The sequence below is a fragment of the Musca domestica genome, unplaced genomic scaffold, assembly GCF_030504385.1.
Source record: "Musca domestica strain aabys unplaced genomic scaffold, Musca_domestica.polishedcontigs.V.1.1 6, whole genome shotgun sequence".
Classification (NCBI taxonomy): domain Eukaryota; kingdom Metazoa; phylum Arthropoda; class Insecta; order Diptera; family Muscidae; genus Musca; species Musca domestica.
Window position 1 is genome coordinate 4512649 of NW_026712363.1, and position 25703 is coordinate 4538351.

Below are 25703 nucleotides of genomic sequence, written 5' to 3' on the forward strand. Positions count from 1 at the left end.
TTTGTTGGGCTGGGGAGCCACAATATTAACTTCTTAATTTTATTTGTAGGGTGTTATAATGTAAATTACTATTTATACTCTGTTTAGTGTGTAATATAATAGTTCTCTCTTATTTTTAGCTCGTTTCTGTTACACTTTTTGTCTGCTCTACTAGACTATTGCTTAGTTGGTGATGGTGAATCGTGGTGTAGGGTTCGGGTTTCTCGTGAATTTTTATTTTGTCAAGTTTGAATTAATGATTGTATTTGTATTATGTTAGGGTATTGTAGATAGATAATATAAGTTATGGGTTATATTTCTTTGTAAGGTAAATAAAATAAAATGAAAATGAATTTATGAAAAATAAATCATACCAACCATGATTGTCTTTGAAGTCGTATTATGGATTTAAAACAGTTATAATTTAAAGTCAAAAGGAACTACTATATGTGTTAAATATATATATATATATATATATATATATATATATATATATATATATATATATATATATATATATATATATATATATATATATATATATATATATATATATATATGTATATATATATATATATATATATATATATATATTCAAATTTTATTTGCATTTATGTAATATTGTAAATGTCAGCGGGTATTTTAAATAAAAATTAAATTCATGTCTTTGAAACTTAGAATATTTTTAAACTTTTTATGACGAAAGTCATAATTTGAAGAAGACAAAACAATTGCAACTTAAAATAATTCATGGTTAACATTTTTTTTTAATATTTCGTAGCGAAACCATTATTTTCAATAATAGCCTTGCATCGTCGCTGCATGGACTCTATCAAATTAATTATTGTATCCTGTGGAATTCCATACCATGCATCTTGGACCCGACTGAAAAATTCATCCGTATTTTTTACGTTATTGCGATCAATTTTGTGTTTCACAATTGACCAGAGGTTTTCGATTGGATTAATATCCGGTGACTGTGGTGGCCATTGTATTACTGCAACTTTTTTTCCTTTAACCAATCTATTACCACCTTCGAGGTATGTTTGGGATCGTTATCGTGCTGAAATATCCACCGTAATGGCATTTCCCATTCAGAATATGGTAACATAACGTTTTCCAGAATGTCTTTATAGACCCATCTATCCATAGTACCCTGTATTCGATACAGCGGACCTAATCCGTTGGCAGAAAAACATCCCCAAACCATGACATGGCCACCTCCATGTTTGACTGTCTTCAGGCAAAACTCCTGTTGAATTCGTTTTCCTCTGGGTCTTCTAACGTGAGTTATGCCAGTTAACATGTTCTAAGGCAAACTGAAGCCGTTTCGATTTGTTTCGGTTAGATATAAGGGGTTTTTTTCGCCGGGCGATAAGCTAACAAATCAGCTTCAACGAGACGTCGGCAAATCGTTTTTGCGCTAATTTGTAGTTTCAATTCTTTTGCCAATATCGGAGCCGATTTGAAAGGATATTTTTTAACCTCTCTTACAATTAACGAGTCTGTCCTTTGATCAGTTTTTCGCGGCCTGCCACCATTGCTTATAACTTCCACCGATTTAGTTTTTCTAAAACGTGATAAAATTCTTGAAATTGATTACTTATGCACTTTGTATTTAAAGGAGAGCTCTTTTTGAGAAATTCCACAGTTATAATCGTCAATAATTAGCTTTCGTAAAGGTGTACCGAATTTATTTGGTGCCATTATTACCGATATTGCGGAACACAAGCTGAACCGGCCTTTTTTTTTGAAATATTTTTGCAACTAAAAAATCATGTGGTTTTCTATCAAAAATCAGCGAATGAGATCAAAACGAAACAAAACATAACGGGTTTTTACAGTTTAACAAGAAAATGTTTTAAGTTGCAATTGTTTTGTCTTGTCCAAATAATGACTTTCCTCACAAAAATTTTAAAAATATTCTAAATTACAAAGACGTATATGTAATTTTTGTTTAAAATGCTACCTTAGATCTACAATATTACAAAAATGCAAATAAAATTTGAATAACATTACCCCACAGGTTTTATTAAGACAATTTATGAAATGTGTATACTAGTTGCAAATGTTTTTTATGATTTTAGCGGTATTATTCATCGGAATTGTTTCAAATTTAGATTTTATGTTCGTAATGGGTACATTAGGCTATGCAGGCCTTTTCGTATAGAACCTAATATAACGGTAATTCCCTATATTCTATATTCAAGATAAGTTTATTTTGAGACCGCCTGTAATTTTTAGTCTTTATTTTTTCATCCTTACAGCATGACTTTGAGTCGTACGGTATAGAAATTCTGGTGCAGTATCGCAAAAACGTTCCGCTGCAGGCACTCAATCGTCACGTACAGTCAGGAGGAGAGAGAGCTGTTGCTATTGCTGTTTACACAATGTCTATGCAGCACATAACGCATGTACCTTTTCGGTGTGTAGATGAAATAAACCAAGGTATGGATGCACGGAATGAAAGAAAGATTTTTGAAATGTTGGTAGATGAAACCACCAAATCTGGTAATGCGCAATACTTCTTTGTAACACCAAAGGTAATTAATTCGCTTTGATTATCCCATTTGTTTAATATTTTTTTACTAAAACAAATTCCTTTTATGCATTACAGCTTTTACCAAAATTGAAAACAAACGAGAGAATGGCCGTTCACGTTGTCTTCAACGGGCGGATGGTTCAATCGAAAAATGCATTTTCCATAATTTGATCCTACTTGTTTTTCAAAATAAAAAAGAATGTCTTATCTCTTAATCTTCTTCTATATATATAAAAATCAATTGTTGTTTGTTGGTAATGGAATCAGTTGAAAACGGCTGGACCGATTTGAATAATTTTTTGTACAAACGTTCGTCATACCCCGAGTTAGGTTTTTAAAGAAAAACATATTGACCACGGCTCCTTTTACGCCCACTATTTCGATTTATCTAAAATCCTTATATTTCGCAAATAATGAAGATATTGGTTTAAAAATTATTACACGAGATACTGTTGACTTCCCCTGGGGGCTGAGGAACTGACCACGCCTACTTTTTAATCTATCTATATATATAAAAGAAAGTTGTGTTAGTTACTACGCTTATAACTCAAGAACCGCCGGTCTGATTTTAACGATCCAGACAAATTCGGTGTTGTCTCTTGGCAGAAAAGGATAAAATCCAAACAAATCGTGGAAAAATGTGAAATTTAAACATTTTCATTTTGACTTTCAAAATGTACAATAGTAATGTTTTATATTGCATGATTTTTTTTTTTTTCATTTTGACTTACTATTTTCAAATGTACATTTGTAGTGTTTTTTTCTTTTCGATTTTTTTTTGTTTTTTGAAAATTAATATGATGTGTAGTCCTTTTACGGTAGTATAAAGCGACAACGGACAACAATGCTATTTATAAATTTAAGTATTCAGAAGGGTATACAAAATAAAGAATTATTTCATATTTCCATATAAAAGAAAGTAGTGTTAATTACTACGCTTAAAACGCAAGAACTGCTTGACGGACTTTAACATTTCATATAATTTCGGAATGGTATCTTGCCAAAAAAAAGAAATAATAACAAGAACAAGTAAAAAAGCTGTAAGTTCGGCCGGGCCGAACTTTTAATACCCTCCACCATTTGGTACAAATTTGGCAATTTCCAAAAAATAAAACCCTAAATTCTGTTAAAATCTTAAAAATACCAAATGCTTATACGACGACGTGGGCCTGCATAGGCAACTTTTGTCATAAATTATTACAATATTTAAATGCGAAACTTGAAGAAAAATATGTTTATAATGTAGCTAAAATCGTCAAAATTCCGAATATGTGGGGTACCGTTATATGGGGGCTATACGAAGACGTGGACCTGCACAGACAATTTTCTGGCATGGACTGAAGAATCCATTACGAACTTCACATGCGAAATTTGAAACAATCCCTGTAAATAACGTCGCTAAAATCATTAAAATACCGAATATCGGGGGGTACCGTTATATGGGGGCTATATGAAGACGTGGACCTACATGGCTCATTCTTTGACTTTGGATGAAGTATCCATTACGAACTTCAAATACCAAATTTGAAACAATTCCGGTAAACAAAGTCGCTAAAATCATCAAAATACCGAATATCGGGGGGTACCGTTATATGGGGGCTATATGAAGACGTGGACCTACATGGCTCGTTTTTTAATTTAGGATGTAGTATTCATTACGAACTTCAAATACCAAATTTGAAACGATTCCGGTAAACAATGTCGCTAAAATCATCAAAAAACCGAATATCGGGGGGTACCGTTATATGGGGGCTACAGGAAGACGTGGACCTGCACAGATAATTTTCTGTCTTAGGCTGTAGCATCCATTACAAACCTCAAATGTCAAATTTGAAATAATTCCGGTGAATAATGTCGCTAAAATCATCAAAATACCGAATATCGGGAGGTACCGTTATATGGGGGCTATATGATAACTTGGACCTACATGGCGCATTTACGAACTTAACCTGCCTACTGTGTGCAAAATTTTAGCCTTCTATCTCAATTTGTTCGAAAGATAGCGTGATTACAACAGACAGACGGACAGACAGACAGACAGACAGACACACAGACAGACAGACGGACATGGCTAAATCGTCTTAGAATTTTACGCTGATCAATAATATATATACTTTGTTGGGTCTGACATGAATATTTCGAGGAGTTACAAACGGAATGACAAAATTAATATACCCTCCATAGTATGGTGGAGGGTATAAAAACAGGAAAAATTGGTTTTTGGTCCATTTCAACCTTTAAATATTATGCGAACTTCTCCAAAAGCAATGGGCTTCTATTCTAACCCCAGCTCCCTGCAAAATTTCGTGAGGATCGGGCCAATATTGCGACCTTTAGCGTTGTTACAAATTAACATGGACATACGGATGGACGGACATATATAGCTAGATCGGCTGAGCTCGGGGAGATAAAAAGATCCAAATGTACTTTCCTTTGTGGGAAACCAATATTTCGATGTGTTACATAATTTTTGGCCCAATCAAACTTATAATACTCCCAACATATAGTGTTGTAAGGTATAAAAACTAAGATTTTCCGTAGTGTTGTCTTTTCTCTGCAGGCAGGTCAAATCTGAAGATGAGCTATATCGGCCAACGTTTTTGTATAGTCCCCATAAAATTTTACCTCCCTATATTCGATATTTTGACGATTTTAGCCACATTTTTGAACGGAATAGCTTCAAATTCGGTGTTTTGAGGTCAAAAGGTGTTCTAAATCTAGTGGCAATACATTGTCTATATAGGTTCACGTTTTTTTATAGCCCCCATAAAACGATACCAACAGATATTCAATGTTCTTAAAAGTTTAGTAATATTTTCAAGCAGAAGTTTGTATATGAGTTACTTTCCAGATGGTGGAGTGTATGAAAATTTCGACCTGGATCAATTTTACTTGTTTGCAACCTAAAGTAATCGATAGAGACAGTTTTATTAACGTTTCAAAGTCCTTCTTTATACCCTGCACCACATAGTGGTAAGGATATTATGTCTTTGTGTATTTGTTTGTAACATGGATAAGGAAGCAAGATAGATGGTTACTTATGTGGATATTTATAAAATCACTTTCTGAGTCAATTTATGCATGTCAGTCCGTCTGTCTGTCCGTCCGTCTGTCCATGTATTCTTGTGAACAAAATGCAGGTCGCATTTATTATCCGATTGAGATGAAATTTTCCAAACAACATTTGTTTGGGCCAAGGACGAACCTTATTAAAATTGGAGATAATCGGTAAAAATTTAGATATAGCTCCCATATATATCTTCGTCTGATTTGCCATTTATTGTACACCAAACGTGCAATATCAACCCGAATTGTATGGAATTTTTTCACATACGACCAAATTAGGCCTGAAAAAAAGTATGCCAAATTTGATCGAAATCGGTTCAGATATAGCTATAGCTCCCATATATACTGTTCATCTGGTTTGTTATTTTTGTCCTCCGCAGACGTAATATGAACTCTGTAACAACGATTTTTGGGAAAATATATCAAATACAGCACAGAAATATTTTCCCAAATTTTATCGAGATCGGTTTAGATTTGGATATAGCTCCCACATATATTTTCGTCCGATTTGCGTTTTATTGTGCATCAATCGTGTAATATAAGTGCAAATGGCATGGAAATTGGCACTTACGACCGAATTGAGCCTAGAAACAAGTATGTAAAATTTGGTGAAAATCGGTTCAGATAAAGCTATAACTCCTATATATAATATTCATCCGATTTGTTATATTTGTTCTCCATAGCCGTAATATGCACTCCGTTACAACGACATCCGGGGGAAAATAGCAAAAACAACTCCGAAATACCTTTGCTAAATTTCAGGTCGGTTAGTATTTAGATATAGCACCCATATATCTTCGTCCGATTTGCCTAGAGTCTAGAAACCAGTATGCCAGTTTGGTGGAAATCGGTTCAGATATAGCTGTAGCTCCCATACATATTGTTCATCCGATTTTTTAAATTTAATATGGACTCCGTAGTTGCGGTATTCGGGAAAATATATCAAATACAGCTCAGAAATACCTTTGCCAAATTTTATCGAGATATAGCTCCGATATATATTTTTATCCGATTTCCTCGGCAAAATTTAGTCGAAATCGATTCGAGGAGGATATTTCTTTCATATATTGGTTTCTTTGGACTTTAATTGTATGATTTAATTCTCACAAATTCTCCATAAAAACTTTTGTTTGTGTGAAGCTCTACTAAAGTGGTGTAAGGTATCATAAAGACTTTACTGGTTTTTGTTCATACTAGGCTAAGAAGTTGCCCTCGTATGACAGTAGCTGAGGCCGGTGCGATTAGTTACACCACCTACAATTAACACTTCGTCATTTTGATATCTTCCTCCTAGGAATGTAGCAAATGTTGAAAAATGTCTTCCAAATGAAATTGAGACACTAATCAAATACAAAAACTTCCTTACCAAATTTTGTTGAATTGTTCCCACTTAGCTTTTAATGATCCCTTTCAGCAGATATTGATTGGCTTTTTGGGTTAGCAGAAATTACACTTTTGACATTTTGGAATCTCGAAAACCAAATATCTACCATATGTTTATTGAAATTTAATTTACGACTGTTAGGCATCCACAGCTTCAACATTTCACATTACTTTTTGTCCATAATATGAAATTGCGGATGCTGTTGAAATTCAAAATACTATAACGGTTCTCCTGTTTCTCTGATTGCTAACATACTGCCTTCCAGAGAAGTAATAAAAGCTCCGATTGGGCATTTTATAAAACTGAATTTACCTTTCAAAAGGTACGAGTAGGTATTAAAACAATTAAAAAGGCTGTAAGTTCGGCCGGGCCGAACTTTTAATACCCTCCACCACTTGGTGCAAATTTGGCAATTTCCACAAAAACAAAAAAAAATAAAATAAATAAATAAAATCCGTTAAAAATTCTGTTAAAATCTTAAAAATATCGAATGCTTATACGACGACGTGGACCTGCATAGGCAACCTTTGTCATAAGTTATTACAATATTTAAATGCGAAACTTGAAGAAAAATCTGTTTATATGCACAGACAATTTTCTGACATGGGCTGAAATATCCATTACGAACTTCAAATACCAATTTTGGAACAATTCCGGGGAATAATGTCGCTAAAATCATCAAAATACCGAATTTCGGGGGTTCCGTTATATGGGGACTATATGAAGACGTGGACCTACATGGCTCATTTTTTGACTTAGGATGTAGTATCCATTACAAACTTCAAATACCAAATTTGAAACGATTCCGGTAAACAATGTCGCTAAAATCATTAAAATCCCGAATATCGGGGCGTACCGTTATATGGGGACTATATGAAGACGTGGACCTACATGGCTCATTTTTTGACTTAGAATGTAGTATCCATTACGAACTTCAAATGCCAAATTTGAAACAATTCCGATGAATAATGTCGCTAAAATCATCAAAATACCGAATATCGGGAGGTACCGTTATATGGGGGCTATATGATAACTTGGACCTACATGGCCCATTTTCAAACATAACCTGCCTACTGGCAAAATATACATGTGTGCAAAATTTTAGAATTCTATCTCAATTTGTTCGACACACAGACACACAGACAGACAGACGGACATGGCTAAATCGTCTTAGAATTTTACGCTGATCAAGAATATATATACTTTGTTGGGTCTGACATGAGTATTTCGAGGAGTTACAAACGGAATGACAAAATTAATATACCCTACATAGTATGATGGAGGGTATAATAATAATAAGTGGATTGGACATTTAGTCAGAAATGGATTTCTTCCTAAACTTTCAAGATGCCTTAAATCGCTTTTGCAGGTCATGATATGGGTCATAACCCCCGGATAAGGGTACAACCGAATTTCGAATTATATTCTTCATACTAGTTGTGTTCCAGTACTTTTTTAGCGTTAAAACTGGCAGAAGAGAGAACAGTACAAAATGCCATTCTCATTTAGGTGTGCTCAACAAATAAGGGAACGGAAAATTAGCAGAAATACGATAAAATGTCAACATTCAAAATTCCAAAAGGAAACAGTCTAAATCGGACTGTTGAACCCTTACTGAAATGGACGCCAAATTTTAAAAAAATGAGTATTGAAAATAAGTTGAAATTAATAATTATTTTTGAATGCTGTTTATTTAGAAAGTTTTGTTTCAGAATGCGTTGAAGAGTATTTAGAGGTGGAGTTTTCTCAAATCCCAACCCCGGAGAAGCTGACATGGTTGGAGCCGCCGGTTTAATTAATGTTAAGTCTGCTAGAAGACTAAATGCCACAAGTTGGGAAGACAGCCAACCTAAAAAATAAAAAGAACATGTTCAGTAATAAGCGAACATCTTTGATTTTAAGCTTATTATACCCTCCACCATGGGTAGGAGGGTATATTAACTTTGTCATTCCGTTTGTAACACCTCTAAATATTCGTCGTAGACCCCATAAAGTATATATATTCATAATCAGCATAAAATTCTAAGACGATTTAGCGATGTCCGTCTGTCTGTCTGTCCGTCTGTCTGTCTGTCTGTTGAAATCACGATAGAGCCCACATTATTTGACGTAGACCTAGGATGGTTGGTATTGAAAATGAGATATATCGGTCCACGTTCTGGTATAGTCCCCATATAACGGTACCTACTGATATTCGGTATTTTGATGATTTATGCCACATTTTTTCACGGATTTATCTGAAAATTGGTATTTGTATGTCATGACGGGTCCCTGAGCGTGTGGCAAAACATTGCATGTATAAGTCCACGTTTTGGTATAGCCCCCATATAACGGTACCTACCGATATTCGGTATTTTGATGATTTATGCCACATTTTTTCACGGATTTATCTGAAAATTGGTATTTGTAGGTCATGACGGGTCCCTGAGCGTGTGGCAAAACATTGCATGTATAGGTCCACGTTTTGGTATAGCCCCCTTATAACGGTACCTACCGATATTCGGTATTTTGATGATTTATGCCACATTTTTCACGGATTTGTCTGAAAATTGGTATTTGTAGGTCACAACGGGTCCCTGAGCGTGTGGCAAAACATTGCATGTATAGGTCCACGTTTTGGTATAGCCCCCATATAACGGTACCTACCGATATTCGGTATTTTGATGATTTATGCCACATTTTTTCACGGATTTATCTGAAAATTGGTATTTGTAGGTCATGACGGGTCCCTGAGCGTGTGGCAAAACATTGCATGTATAGGTCCACGTTTTGGTATAGCCCCCATATAACGGTACCTACCGATATTCGGTATTTTGATGATTTATGCCACATTTTTTCACGGATTTATCTGAAAATTGGTATTTGTAGGTCATGACGGGTCCCTGAGCGTGTGGCAAAACATTGCATGTATAGGTCCACGTTTTGGTATAGCCCCCTTATAACGGTACCTACCGATATTCGGTATTTTGATGATTTATGCCACATTTTTCACGGATTTGTCTGAAAATTGGTATTTGTAGGTCACAACGGGTCCCTGAGCGTGTGGCAAAACATTGCATGTATAGGTCCACGTTTTGGTATAGCCCCCATATAACGGTACCTACCGATATTCGGTATTTTGATGATTTATGCCACATTTTTTCACGGATTTATCTGAAAATTGGTATTTGTAGGTCATGACGGGTCCCTGAGCGTGTGGCAAAACATTGCATGTATAGGTCCACGTTTTGGTATAGCCCCCTTATAACGGTACCTACCGATATTCGGTATTTTGATGATTTATGCCACATTTTTCACGGATTTGTCTGAAAATTGGTATTTGTAGGTCACAACGGGTCCCTGAGCGTGTGGCAAAACATTGCATGTATAGGTCCACGTTCTGGTATAGTCCCCATATAACGGTACCTCCCGATATTCGGTATTTTGATGATTTATGCCACATTTTTTCACTGATTTGTGTAAAAGTTGGTATTTGTGGGTCATAATGGGTCCTAGTTCGTGTGGCGAAACATTGTAATTATAGGTGCACGTGTTGGTGTAGCCCCTATATAACGGTACCTCCCGATATTCGGCATTTTAACGTTTTTTGCCACATTTCTTCTAATGTTCTTTTACCCTAGGGTGGAGGGTATTAAAAGTTTGGCCCGGCCGAACTTAATGTTTTTTTACTTGTTTTTCAATTAACCTTTCACTAATTTTGCACTGTTTTCCAATACGTTTTCATCGTCTGATTCCTTATTCAGGTTGAAACATTTTTCAACCTTGTTAGCCCTGCCAATTAAATGTCAAATTTACAATTTGCACATTTCTGCTCTGCCAAATTCATGTAGCTAAAACAAGCAGAAATGTGCACCACTCAGCGCCATTTTTTTATCGAGAGAGCTGCAAGTTTTGCTAGTTTTTGGAGTACGGGAACGCGTTTTAGCAGAATTAGCACTAATTAGTACTAATTTGTAGGTTCTGGAACACAACTACTAATATCGGCAAATTTTGGTAATTTGAGAAGAAACCATACATGCAAAATATTATTAGGTTTTGGTATAACCATCATATGATTCTATTTTCGGGGTCTTGGCCACTTTTTTTCCATTTTTTGGCATCTTTTTTTCTAAGGGGCAGAAAATCTCTTCGCATACAATTTAAAATTTTCAGAGTAGGGCCCATGGTGGAATGAAGAAGGTAAAGTCACGCAAACATATGTGAAGTGAAATTTAGCAAGGTAAATTACAGAAAATGCAGAGATGGGTATGCTTATTTGAAATGACTTTACCTTCTTAATTTTATAATTATGGTCTTGACCACATTCATCAATTGATTTGGCTAAAAATTATATTCAGGCTACTCTGGGGTAGAGAACCATCTTACAGATAATTGTCCACCTAGGCATTATCAACCCAATGTGTGGTCAGCATAGAAAATTTTGTATTCTATTAAATTTATAACACCCAAATAATATTGGATGGAAATGCAGATTTGGGGTGTGCGTGCATATGAAATAAACTCCAAAATGTGAAACTGAGACTTTTTCAGTCGGAAATTGCGGCAGAAACATGAAAAAATTACGAATATAAGAAAGTAGCACGTGACCGAACATTTGTTTGATCTTTATTGAATTATGCTAATATGAAAACTATGGACTTTATGGGGTCTCCAACACACAATTTAAAAATAGTTCCCATCTTACGGGTGTAAAATAGTAATTATCTTTGACTATTCTAAAATCATTCTGACTTCAATTACGTGGTAGACAGCGCGAAATACAAAGTCCAAATTACAGCACATTTGAATGGAAAATGTTTCTAAGCTCTTTATAATACAAAAAATTGAGCTGGGTTGTCGCCTGGGGATATTATAGATGTTCTATATTATATAGGTTTTTAACCGTCAAATCAAAGCTTATATCTGAAAAACAAGTAAAAAAACATTAAGTTCGGCCGGGCCAAACTTTTAATACCCTCCACCCTAGGGTAAAAGAACATTAGAAGAAATGTGGCAAAAAACGTTAAAATGCCGAATATCGGGGGGTACCGTTATATAGGGGCTACACCAACACGTGCACCTATAATTACAATGTTTCGCCACACGAACTAGGACCCATTATGACCCACAAATACCAACTTTTACACAAATCAGTGAAAAAATGTGGCATAAATCATCAAAATACCGAATATCGGGAGGTACCGTTATATGGGGACTATACCAGAACGTGGACCTATACATGCAATGTTTTGCCACACGCTCAGGGACCCGTTGTGACCTACAAATACCAATTTTCAGACAAATCCGTGAAAAAATGTGGCATAAATCATCAAAATACCGAATATCGGTAGGTACCGTTATATGGGGGCTATACCAAAACGTGGACCTATACATGCAATGTTTTGCCACACGCTCAGGGACCCGTCATGACCTACAAATACCAATTTTCAGATAAATCCGTGAAAAAATGTGGCATAAATCATCAAAATACCGAATATCGGTAGGTACCGTTATATGGGGGCTATACCAAAACGTGGACCTATACATGCAATGTTTTGCCACACGCTCAGGGACCCGTCATGACCTACAAATACCAATTTTCAGATAAATCCGTGAAAAAATGTGGCATAAATCATCAAAATACCGAATATCAGTAGGTACCGTTATATGGGGACTATACCAGAACGTGGACCGATATATCTCATTTTCAATACCAACCATCCTAGGGACAATACACACACTTGTGCCAAATTTCAAAGGTCTACGTCAAATAATGTGGGCTCTATCGTGATTTCAACAGACAGACAGACAGACGGACAGACAGACAGACAGACGGACAGACAGACAGACGGACATCGCTAAATCGTCTTAGAATTTTATGCTGATTATGAATATATATACTTTATGGGGTCTACGACGAATATTTAGAGGTGTTACAAACGGAATGACAAAGTTAATATACCCTCCTACCCATGGTGGAGGGTATAATAAGATCAGGCTATTCAAATTATCTGACACCAACGGTAAGCGAACATCTATTATAATTTTTGCCATGAATATTTATTTCTATTTAGAAATTACTATGGATTCATTACTCATTATATACAAAAAAATATGCATTAAACACTAAAAGTACGGGTCGGCAACGCGGACCGGGCCAGCTAGTATAATATGAAATGAAATCATTAAAAAATACTTAACTTGAGTTGAAAAAGGAACGACTACTAAAAAAAAGATTAGTTGAAATGGAAATATGTAACGTTTATCTGTTATATGTCACAATTTTCGAGTTTTTGCACCACAAAAATAGTTTTCCATCTATTGCAGGTGAAGAGCGCCAGCTGACTAGACAAACCACCGTAGTTTTGACACAATTACGTTCAGGGCGGTGTAGTCGTCTCATATTCATATTTTAGCAATAGAAGCAAAAGTAATCTTTTGGTATAAATAATGGTGTTAGGATATAAGGTAACAGCAAATATACAAAAATTAAAAAAAAAAATAGTCACTTGCATTTATTTTGGTGGAAAATAATGGGAATGACACCTGAAAAATTAAATAATAAAACACATCTCCACCAAATATTTTAAACTTACAGACGTGTTTTAATTTTTTTATAAACATATTTTATTGGGAAAATTCCTTGCTCGTTTTTAATTTGAATGAATTTCACTGTCAATTCAAATGTTTATACAATAAATTAAACGGTAGCACAAAGAGAAATTGTATGAACTGTGCTTCTTTCGACACACAGACTTTGTCTACTCAATAATGTGATATGCACGGTGTTATCCACAAATGCAATATGTCGACGATGACAGCGAATTACCCAGCAAGCAAAAACTATCCCCCAAATCACTTAGAAGTCACGCCTAAGCGATAGAAATCATCGCGTTTGATATCGCATTCTCACCCCGGAAGTAGCATCTTTCGGGAAGAAATTTGGAGTTCTTAATCACATTCGAGTCTTTTTTAATCCGGTAGCGCGAATTAAAAGCTGGAATACGCGACTCTTCTAAATAAATCACATCTGAGTTTTCCTCTAGATTAGTTAACAGCCTGTTCCACGATGTCGAAAGAACACGTTCGCACAACTTTTACACGACAAACAGCTGATTTCCGTTCCACTAAAATCCATCAGAACGAAAATTTGCACGAAAATCAAAGCGAACGAAAACGTAAGCGTTTCAATGTAATTTTGCGTTCCACTATCTTTTTTCTTTCGTACGCATGCGAACACAAATGTCAAAATCAGTCACTTGTGTGTTTGCTGTCGAATGATAAAAATTAAGGAAAATTGTTTTAACATAAACATTCCTTGATTGAAAATGGAAAGAAAAATGTAAGTAAAAATAATAAATGCAATTTATTCTGTGAACAACAAATATATATTTTTTTATTTTCTCAATTCCAGCACGAAAAAACTACACAGCTGCGGGCACTAGTTGAGTATATGGGGGAGAATCCTAAGTTCGCCAGAGGAGTGCCAATTTTCGGAAGCAGCAGGCAATCCCATGAAGACCACTGGAAGACACAAACCTAGAAAAAATCATTTTTTTATTATTTCAAAAATGTAAAAATACAATCATACTTACTGGTTGTTAGGTACTTCAAATAAATTCGAAGCATCTCTTAAATGCCTCCGTGGCACAATTTGAACCTCCTCCTCATCATCCATAAAAAATAGGGCTACAGAAATATTCATTTTTTTTCTTTTTTAAGAACACAAATAATCTGAACACAATCACTAGAAATTTTATTTTGTTTGTTTATTTACAATTTGTTTGTTTACAACTGAACTGTCAGTTGAGACAGAGCCACTGCTGCTTTTTCGCGTTTAAATTGGACATTTGGCGCTTTTTTTTGCCTTATTTCGCGATTAATTTTGCCAAAAAATATTTTGCAACACTGAATCACGTAAGGCTATGCGAAAGAAAGAACGAAAGTTAGTGGAACGCATTCTTATGCGAAAGTGAGTGAGTAGCCTTCGTTCGCACAAATTTTCTTTCGAGATCGTGGAACAGGCTGTAAGAGTCTTTTTCGACCATTTTCTGGTCGTTCTACGAGTTTTTTTTTGAGTCGTTTTCTAATCATTTATTACGCTAATATTTTTAATTTGTGAATCTTTTTCGAGTTTTTTTTTTTTTTTTTTTTTTGATAATTTATGAGTCTTTAGTGAGTAATTTATTAGTCTTTTAAGTGTCATATATTCATATTGTCATTTAGGAGTCTTTTTTAAGTCACCTTTGTCTTAAATTCGAGTTATTTATGAGTGTTTACGATTTTAGGAATCACATACGTGATTTCTAAATATTCGGATGTACCGTGAAAAAAAGAATATGTGCATATATGTTTATATAAAAGTTTATTTAATTTTGTGTTCATTTTCATGTGTAATATAAACAACATTCTTAATAAATAAATAAAAAAGGAACTGTAATTGGATCTTTTTCTTCTAGCGATCCGTCTGCAGCGTGAACAAAATGTTTCTGAAGGATTGTCGTTGCTAGTATTTGAGATGACAAATATCTAAAATAAAATATGTACAAGTCTGTCCATTTTACTAATTCTTTATATACGTATTAAAAAAACAAACTTACTTTTGATTACTGTAACTAAATAACACATTTCTGCACTCAGATTTACACTGATCCCCTTCCAGCTGCATTGGCAGGCTAATTTATCTGAAAAAACCGTTTGGTTTTTGCAATAAACTGTTTCTGGAAATAGATTATCAATAAATTGTATAAGTATTAATCTAATCTAAATCAATTGTTATTCGTTTGTAATGGAATCAGTTGAGAACGGCTGGACCGATTTGCATAATTTTTTGTACAAACGTTCGTCATACCCCGAGTTAAGTTTTTAAAGAAAAGAAAATATTGACCACGCCTACTTTTACGCCCACTATTTCGATTTATCTAAAATCCTTATATTAGCCAAATATGAAGATATCGGTATAAAAAATTATTACAGGAGATACCGTTGACTTTCCATCCAGTCCTAAGTATTTATTTGTGCGCTGAGGAACTCAGAACGTCGGGAACGGTTTGGATGATTTTTTTTGAAAATGTTTGTTCTTCCCCGAGTTAGGTTTTTATGTAAAGAAAAAGTGACCACGCCCAAATTCTACGCCCACTTGATCGATTTACCTAAAATTCTAATATTTGAAGAATCATGAAGATATCTGTTCCACAGTTAGTATACGACGTAATCTTGACTCGCCCTCCAACCCTAGGTATCTGTTTGGGGTAAGAACAACTGGACACAACTACTTATTTAAATCAATATGTAAATATTTTAAAAAAGTGTAGCAGTTGAGAACAGCTTTGTTTATTTGTAACTAGCTGGCCCGGTCAGCGTTGCCGGCCCGTACTATTAGTCTTTAATGTATATTTTTAAAGCATAATAGAAGACAGATCTGAATTATTTAAGCGACACAATTTTTATCATAAGTAAAATAACTCCATAGTAATTTCTAAATAGAAATAAACATTCATTTCAAAATTATAATAGATAATTACCCACCGGTTTTAGATATTGTGAATAGGCTGATCTTATTTTTCAGCCATAGGCTTTAATAGGCATGTGGAAACTCAGCCCAATTTTTGGTATTGTAAAGAGCTTAACAACATTTTCCATTCAAATTAGCTGTAATTTGGGATTTGTATTTACAACGTTTAGAATACCATGCTGTGTGGTATTTAGTTTTGTCCGCCTCTTAATTAGGGGCAGAATGATTTCAGAATGGTCAAAGATAATTACTCTTCTAAGAATGGAATTAATTTATTTTTGTCATTTAAATTGTGCGTTGGAGACCCCATAAAGTTCATATTTTTCATCATAGTATAATTCAATGACGATCAAAGAAATAAATATTCGCCATTTTTTATGTTTCTGCCAAAATTTCCGACTGAATGCGTTTGACATTTCAGAGTTTATGTCATAGAGTCGTACATCCCAAATCTACGTTCCCAACCAAAATTCTCTGGGGGTTACAAATTCAATAGAATACAAATAAAGTCCTAAATATGAAAAAAAAAATATTCAAGACCCCGAAAATTACTTAAATCATATGATGGTTATACCAAAATGTGATCATTTTTTGCGAGGATGGTTTCTTCTCAAATTACCAACCTTTACTGAAACGAGTATGGTTAAAATGGTTAAAATGTAAACCACACTCGAAATCGGGCTGTACCCTTAACCGAAGGTCAATATCATGACCTGCAAAAGCGATTTAAGATATCTTGAAAGTTTAGGAAGAATTTCTGGAAATATAAAAATCCTTTTTTTTACTAAATGTTCAATTCGCTCTATCATTTTGCACCCTTTATATTCGGTATTTCACTGATTGCAGTCCCAATGAATTGCATTTTTTGAGTTCTCATTGAACGGATTATTGTCATATGAAAGAAGTAGGATGTACGTAAGTCACTCATTTCATTTTTAATATTATTCATTCAGAATTCAAATTGAAAAAAAAATCACACCAAACAGATTTTTTCATTCACATTTTTATTGGCATATTTTACCGCAATTTTTTGCCAGGATACCATTCTAAAATTGTATGAATTGTCAAAATCCGTCAAGCCGTTCTTTAGTTAGAAGCGTAGTACCTAACATAACTTCCTTTTATGAAAATAGTTCTTTATTTTGTTCACAAAAAATCGATTGAATTGAATATGAATTGATAAGCCAAATTGAAAAATCATTTAAAATTTAATCGTACATTATATAAAATTGACAAAAAAGAAATTCAATTGAAAAAGAAAAAAATATTCACCTTGTTCGATGATTTTTTACTGCAGAAGTTTAAAGGTCCTTGCGATGTTTGTCAATAGAATGCACTATTGTTTTAAAATCCCATTCCATTGAATTTTTTTTCGCTTAATTCGGTACTACAATTTCACGTAACCCGCCTTCAATTCCAGTTCTCAAGAAATCAAGTCAATTAAATAAATTGAATATTAATATTCGAATTCTAAAATAAAATATAAAAAACACTACAAATGTACATTAGAAAAAAATAAATCCTTATATGAAGGTATCCGCTGATTACAGCTATTTTCAGGGTCTTGGTCACATTTTTCAATTGATTTTGCCCTTATTTGACATCGTAGCTTCTATGGGGGTAGAAGACCTCTTCGCGGAAATTTTTCAATGTCAATGTTTCGGAGAAGCGCGAAGTATGGGGGTAGAGAACCATCTTACACGGGTTATATAAGCAGTTGATGTATACTTTTTTAAATATGTGGCTTATTATTTAGGTTTTTAATTCTCAAATTTAAATCTTAGCCTGAAAAATAGGATCATGTTTTTTGAAACACTATAAATTGCCCGTTACGTGAACCTGTATTGACATTTTTGCGATGCATATTTATTTCTATTTAGTCGAGTCATTATTTATACTGAAAATTGTGCCACTTATGTGAGCCAGATCTGTGAATTATTATACTTTAAAAACAATGCATTAAAGATTAAAAGTACGGGCCGGAAACGCGGATCGGGCCAGCTAGTAGTTTATAAAGTAGTGAATTAATCAATCAAAGATCCAATTTTCTATACTTACAAATTGTTCAAGTTCTGTCCCATTTTGCTGCAAGAATTCACGTTCCTGCACATTCTATTCTCATATTTAGTTTTATTTTTTTTTTTGCATAATTAAAGTTTCTGCCTCTTTTTGCCATCCTATTTATTTTAGACTTTTCTATTTTTGTAATTTAACTTGCTGACATTTTCTTTAAAAAAATTAATAAATAAACAAAAAGATAAACGTACACTTTTTCATATTTTTTTGCACTTTTCAATATTATACACTTTTGCTGTTGACGCCTCCATGCCCTTTTTATAAATGAACAGTAATTCAACTTTTTGATAGTCACTCTAGAAACAAAATGGACCTTGCATAATAAAACAAGCTGCATTTATGCACTTATCTGCAAAATATGATAAAAAAATACATAATTTTTTCACTTTTCAAACAGCTGCAATATCTTTTTAAGACTAGTCATTTTTCAATCTCTAGATGATCGGAATACGATAATAAATAACGGAAAAATAGTCACATTTTGCTTTGCGAGTTGCTTTTCGATAATACAAATCAGTTAATCATAAAATGGAGCATATTCAGTGACGAGGCCCATTTCCATCATGATGATTTTGTCGTTGAGGAAAATCCTCGAATGATTCACGAGAAAAAAATGCTTCCTCAAAGTGTCACTGTGCGGTGTGGTTTTGGGGCAGGTAGAATCAGTCATCCTTTTTAATGCAAATGAGTATGAGAATGATAACCAGTTTTTATGCCCTCAACCATAAGGTTACAGAGGGTATATATCATTTGATACGCCCAAAACATGCCTAGTCGAAATAACGGTTTTAGACCCTAGGTCTCTTTGGACCAAATCCGTTTCAGGACATTTGGAATCGATCTAGCGATGTTCGGCCGTCCGTCTGGATGGCTTGTGCGCACGATAACTCTCGAAGGGAGTATCCGATTTGATCCAATGTGGCACCTCCCACATAAAATGTCAAAATTTTTAAAGAAAATAATTTATTGCACAGAAAGAGAAAGGATGATCAAATTTTGTTCCAACTTTGCAAATCCTAATATTTTCATCAGTGCTAGGTCAGGTGTATATCGGTCCATGAGGTACCTCCCTCACAAAGGATCAAAATTTTGAATAATTACAACTCTTATAAAATGTGATGTAAGGGTCCGATTATCTTCAAATTTCACACATCTCAATAATTTTATGAACCCAATGTCTGGTGTGAAAATGCAATGTATCGATCCACTCCTTCTGGCACCCCCCACAAAAGGTCGAAATTTTCAAAAAAATATTTTCTGCACAGAAAGAGAAGTCCGATTTTGTTCGAATTCTGCAAATCCTAATATCTGCGTCAGTTCTAGGTCCACTCCATCATGTGTAAAGGGTAAAATTTTGAATAATTATAACTTTAAAAAAAATGTGATGTAAGAATCCGATTGTCTTAAAATTTCACACATCCCAATATTTTTATAAACCTAAGATCTGGTGTTAAGATGGAGTATATAGGTCCACTCCTCCCTGTATCTACCCCACAAATGGTCGAAATTAAAAAAAAATATTTTCTGCACAGAAAGAGAAACGATAATCAGATTTTACTCCAACTTTTGCAAATCCTAATATTTGTGTCAGTGCTAGGTCAGGTCCGAAAATGGACAATATCGGTCCACTCTGTTAAGTATCTCCCCCACAAATATCAAAATATGTAATAATTTCAACTCTTATAAAATGTGATGTAAGAGTCCGATTGTTTTCAAGTTTCACACACCCAATAATTTTATTAGCCCAAGGTCTGGTGTTAAGATATTTCACACATAGATACAAACATTTTTGCTAACACAAGATATGTTTGACGATGATTTTTATCTGCGAACCCCTTCTGGTACCTCTCCCACAAATGGTCACAATTTTCAATACTTTTAGCTGACATAAATTGCGAAACAACTCAGCGATTCTTTACAACTTGCTATATCTAAATATATCTCTCTTCGCCAGAACCCTGAGATGAGTATGGAATTTATGATTTTCCATAAATATGATATAAATGTTTTATTTTCTTGTAATACCCATACCAATATTTAATGTGGGTTATGCCTTTGGGTTTTTATGAAAATTACAATATGCTGTTACGTCTTAAATATAATCGTAATTTTTTAACGTAGAAGCTTACATGAGCATGTATTATATGTCTTAGATTTAACGAAAAAAATCTTGCTTTTGGGCATTTTTAGCGACTATGTGCAAAGGATGTCCCAACTAGAAAGCAATTTTTAAGTTTTAAATAAAAGATATTTAAAATTAAAATTTCTTATATCGTAAAGTAGACAGAGTGAGTTCCTATTATGCACAAGGTATTGTGCACATGGCCGCTTCGGCTTTGCTTTGCATAGTAATATTTTCAATTAACGTTTTTTAAAAATGCTGCGGTATTTCATTAATGCAGCATCCAATTTCCTCTTTTAAGGCTTGATCCGTTTTTGAAGTCGATGGTTTACGCGAATAAGCTGACGAAAACCAAACCATCGACTTCAAAAAACACAAAAGAGAAAAATATAATCGTGTTAAATCGCACGATCTACACGGCCAATTCTGGTCTCCGAAATGCGAAATAACACGACTGAAAAATGACTGATGCAGCAATTGAATTGTGTCTCCGGCTGTACGACACACGGCGTCGTCTTGTTGAAACCACATGTCCACATTCAATTCTTCAATTCTAGACAAGAAAAAACTGGTTATCATTTCACGATACCGAACACCATTAACTGTTTGTGCTTCACCTGGCTCATTTTCATTAAAAAGGTTGAATGATTCCTCCAGCCCAAAAACCTCACCGCTCAGTGACACTTTGAGGATGCATTTGCTTCTCGTGAATCATTCGAGGATTTTCCTCAACGACGAAGTCATCATGATGGAATGGGGCATAGTCACTGAATATACTCCATTTTTACAAACCTCGTACCTTCTATTAGGAAACAAAAACAATTGTTCAAATATCAAAGAAAGGTACTTCGAATGGCGCCAAATCAAAAAATTGCATTCTAGTTTGCTCTCGTCCAGAACATGCAAGAATCTACTAGTTTTGCAACTTTTTTCGATATCCTAAATGAAATATCGGTGAAAAATATTGTACATGCTTGGAACAAACAATGGCGTTCATATATATATATATATATATATATATACTAGCTGGCCCGGTTATATCATCCACCTTGGAAAGGAGGGTATATTAACTTTTCATTCCATTTGTAACATCACTAAATGTTCGTCATAGACCCCATTAAATATGCATATATATTCATAATCAGCATAAAACTCTAAGTCGATTTGTCCGTCTGTATGTCTGTTTGTTTAAATTACGATACAGCCCACATTATTTGACGTACAGCGTCAAAATTTAGCCGAAAAATTTGTATTGTGTATAGGATGGTTGGTATTGAAAATGATCTATCGGTTCACGTTTTGGTATAGTCCCCATATAACGGTATCTCTCGAAATTCCGTATTTTGATGATTTTTGCCACATTTCTCCTCGGATTTGTCTAACACATATAACGATACCTACCTATATTGGGTATGTTGATAATCCACACATTTACGCGTATAATTGTTTCAAATTTGGTATTTTAGAAGGTTTGATAGATGACAATCCTTGAAGTATAAAATTGTCCACAGAGGTTCCCGTTTTGGTATGGCCCCATATAACGGCGGTCATTCACTTTATGGTTTTTTGATAAGTTAACTGCATTATTCAAACAGTCTTACTGGTATATGAAGTTTAAAGTGAAACACGCTTGAATTTAGATACTTTTATATAAAAATGTTTCATTTACCCTCAGATGGATGATAGTAATAATTCTGCCCGGCCGAACTTAATTTTTTTACTTGTTTTTATAGTAATATGAATTATTTGTCATTGAAATTGCGCGTTGGAGAACCCATAATTTCCGTATCTTTTATCATAGTATAATTCAAATACGATTAAACAAATGTCCGGTTCCTTAAATCATATGATGGTTATACAAAACGTGATCAGTTTTTGCATAGATGGTTTCTTCCCAAATTACCAACATTTGCCGAAATTAGTATGAAAATATGGTTAAAATGTAAGATCTACTTGAAATCGGGTTGTATCCTTATCCGGGGGTTATGGCCCATATCATGAACTGCAAAAGTGATTTAAGGTATCGTGAAAGTTTAGGAAGAATTTCTGAAAGAATAGAAATCCTTTTCCCTTTATATTTGGTATTTCACTGATTGCAGTCCCAATGAATTTTGCATATTGAGTTCTCATTGGACGGATCATTGTCATGTGATAGAAGTAGGTAGGTCCACGTGTTTAAATGAGCCCCATAACGATTTGTCGGTTATTTTTTGTTTAAATGTGTTCGCATCTTCGAGCTGAAGCACGATGTAGATCCTGGAGTTGAAAGCTAAATGCCAATTTCAGACATGAAAGATCGCCAGTTAACATCTTATTGCGTACTATTTCATTTTTGATATTATTCATTCAAAATTCAAAACAATAAAAAATGTGCACTTCTTTAGTTTTTAAATTGAAAAAATTTCACGCCAAAAGGATTTCTTCTTTTATATTTTTATTGGCATATTTAACGCAATTTTTTTGCAAGATTCCATTCCGAAGTTGTATAAATTGTGAAAATCCGTCAAAACGTTCTTGAGTTATAAGCATAGTAACTAATAAACAAATTGAAAAAAATCTTCAACTTGTTCGCTGGTTTTTTACAGCCAATATTTAAAGGTCCTTACGAAGTTTGGTCCTTACTATTATTTTGAAATTTGATTCCATTGAAAAAATGTTCTCAGTTTTTCCCTATTTAAGAGTTTTTGCAGTGCAATATGCTCTTTTTTGATTTTTTAGTAATTTTGGTTTGACCACGTTAAATTATTCTGACATCATCTATTCAGTTCCGCCACTCCATAATTTTCGTCGCGTTCTACTACCCAAAAAGACTACACATCATATTAGAATTAAAAAAAAAAAAAACACTACAAATGTACATTCCGAAATAGCAAATCTAAATGGAAAAAAAATCATGCAAAATAAAACATTACTATTGTACACTTCAAAAGTCAAAATGAAAATTTTAAAATTTCACATTTTTACGCGATTTTTTGGATTATATCCTCTATATATATATATATATATATATATATATATATATATATATATATATATATATATATATATATATATCCAAGAGACAATTCCGAATCGTTATATATATATATAGACAGATTAGAAGTATGCGTGGTCAGTTCCCTGACGCCCAAATAAGTTCCTATGTTTGGAGGGAAAGTCAACAGTATCTCGTGTAATAATTTTCAAACCGATATCTTCATTATCTGGCAAATATAAAGATTTAAGATAAATCAAGATAGTGGGCGTAAAAGTAGGCGTGGTCAATATTTTTTCTTTAAAAACCTAACTCGGGTTATGACGAACGTTTGTACAAAAAATTATGCAAATCGGTCCAGCCGTTTTCAACTGATTCCGTTACCAACAAACCACAATTATTTTTATACCCTACACCACATAGTGGTAAGGGTATTATGTCTTTGTGCATTTGTTTGTAACATGGAGAAGGAAACGAGATAGACCCATAGTTACTTTTGAGAACCTTCATAGAATCACTTTTTGAGTCGATTTATGCATGTCAGTCCGTCTGTCCGTCCGTCCGTCCGTCCGTCTGTCCATGTATTCTTGTGAACAAAATGCAGGTCGCATTTATTATCCGAATGAGATGAAATTTTCCAAACAATAATTTTTTGGCCCAAGGACGAACCCTATTGAAATTGGTGAGAATCGGATCAAATTTAGATATAGCTCCCATATATATCTTCATCCGATTTCGGGTTAAATGTGCACCAAATGTCCACTATCAGTCCAAATTACCTGAATTTTGGCACACCCAACCGAGTTCGGCCTAGGAGAAAATCGGTTCAGATATAGCTATAGCTCCCATATATATTTTTCATCCGATTTGATCTTTAAGTCCCTCACATTCCTACTATGCACTCCACAACCGTGATATTTGGTACCAGGTATTAGATGGAGCACAGAAATAGCTGTTTTAAATTTTATCGAAATCGGTTCAGATTTGGATATAGCTTCCATATATATCTTCATCCGATTTCGGGTTAATTGGCCTCCAAATGGCCAATATCAGCCCAAATGGCCCGAATTTTGGCACATGTGACCCAGATTAGCCTTAAAGCAAATACAACAAATTTGGAGAAAATCGGTTCAGAAACAGCTATAGCTCCCATATATATATTTTATCCGATTTGGTGTATAAGCCTCTCACATTCGTAATATGCACTCCACAAGAATGATATTTGGTACCAGATAAAAGATACAGCCCAGAAATAGCTGTTTGTAACTTTATCGAAATCGGTTCAGATTTGGATATAGCTCCCATATATATCTTCATCCGATTTCGTGTTAATTGTGCACCAAAGGGCCGATATAAGTCCAAATGGACTGAATTTTAGTACATCGGACCAAATTCAGCCTAGAAGCAAGTATATCAAATTTAGTGAAAATCGGTTCAGACATAGATATAGCAACCGTATATATGTTTCATCCGATTTAGTGTTTTAGTCCCTTACATTCGTAATATTCACTCCACAACCGTGATATTTGGTACCAGGTAATAGATGGAGCACAGGAATAGCTGTTTTAAATTTTACCGAAATCAGTTCAGATTTGGATATAGCTCCCATATATATCTTCATCCGATTTCGGGTGATTGACCACCAAATGGCCGTAATAGCATCAATTTTGGCAAATCCGACCGAAACCAGCTTAGAAGCAAGTACACAAATTTTAGTAGAAATCGGTTCAGATATAGCTATAGCTCCCATATATATCTTCATCCGATTTCGTGTTAATTGTGCATCAAATGGCCAATATCAGCCCAAATGGCATGAATTTTCATACATAAGACCGAATTCAGCCTAGAAGCTAATACGTCAAATTTGGAGAAACCCGGTTCAGAGATAGCTATAGTTCGTAAAATGCACGATAGAATTAGATAGATTTTTGTACCAAATATCTCATAGAGCTCTGAAATGCCCTGTATAAACCTTTTTACGAGAGCTCTACTAAATATGCATAGTGGTGTAGGGTATCATATAGTCGGCCCGCCCGACTTTTGAGCTTTCCTCACTGGTTTTATATA

General features: G+C 34.4%; 1 protein-coding gene and 3 long non-coding RNA genes across 4 annotated transcripts in view; 2 read left to right on the forward strand and 2 right to left on the reverse strand.

Moving 5' to 3' along the window:
* LOC101897376 (structural maintenance of chromosomes protein 5) overlaps positions 1–2736 on the forward strand; it is an 82135-nt gene extending 79399 nt beyond the window's left edge. The window contains exons 15-16 of the mRNA XM_059129340.1: positions 2247–2522; positions 2597–2736. Of these exons, the coding sequence (XP_058985323.1) occupies positions 2247–2522; positions 2597–2692 (372 nt within the window). The 3' untranslated portion in view covers positions 2693–2736. The remainder of the gene's footprint in view (positions 1–2246; positions 2523–2596) is intronic.
* A 10206-nt stretch (positions 2737–12942) lies between these two features.
* On the forward strand, positions 12943–14587 carry LOC131805731 (uncharacterized). The gene is made up of 2 exons (XR_009343791.1): positions 12943–14292; positions 14365–14587. It is a non-coding gene; the product is annotated as an uncharacterized LOC131805731 (long non-coding RNA).
* Positions 14316–15089, reverse strand: LOC131805732 (uncharacterized). Its single transcript, XR_009343792.1, has 2 exons — positions 14546–15089; positions 14316–14489 (listed from the first exon to the last, which is right to left on the reverse strand). It is a non-coding gene; the product is annotated as an uncharacterized LOC131805732 (long non-coding RNA).
* Positions 15090–15339: 250 nt separating this feature from the next.
* On the reverse strand, positions 15340–18661 carry LOC131805733 (uncharacterized). Its single transcript, XR_009343793.1, has 3 exons — positions 18523–18661; positions 15551–15670; positions 15340–15479 (listed from the first exon to the last, which is right to left on the reverse strand). It is a non-coding gene; the product is annotated as an uncharacterized LOC131805733 (long non-coding RNA).
* Positions 18662–25703: the final 7042 nt, after the last annotated feature.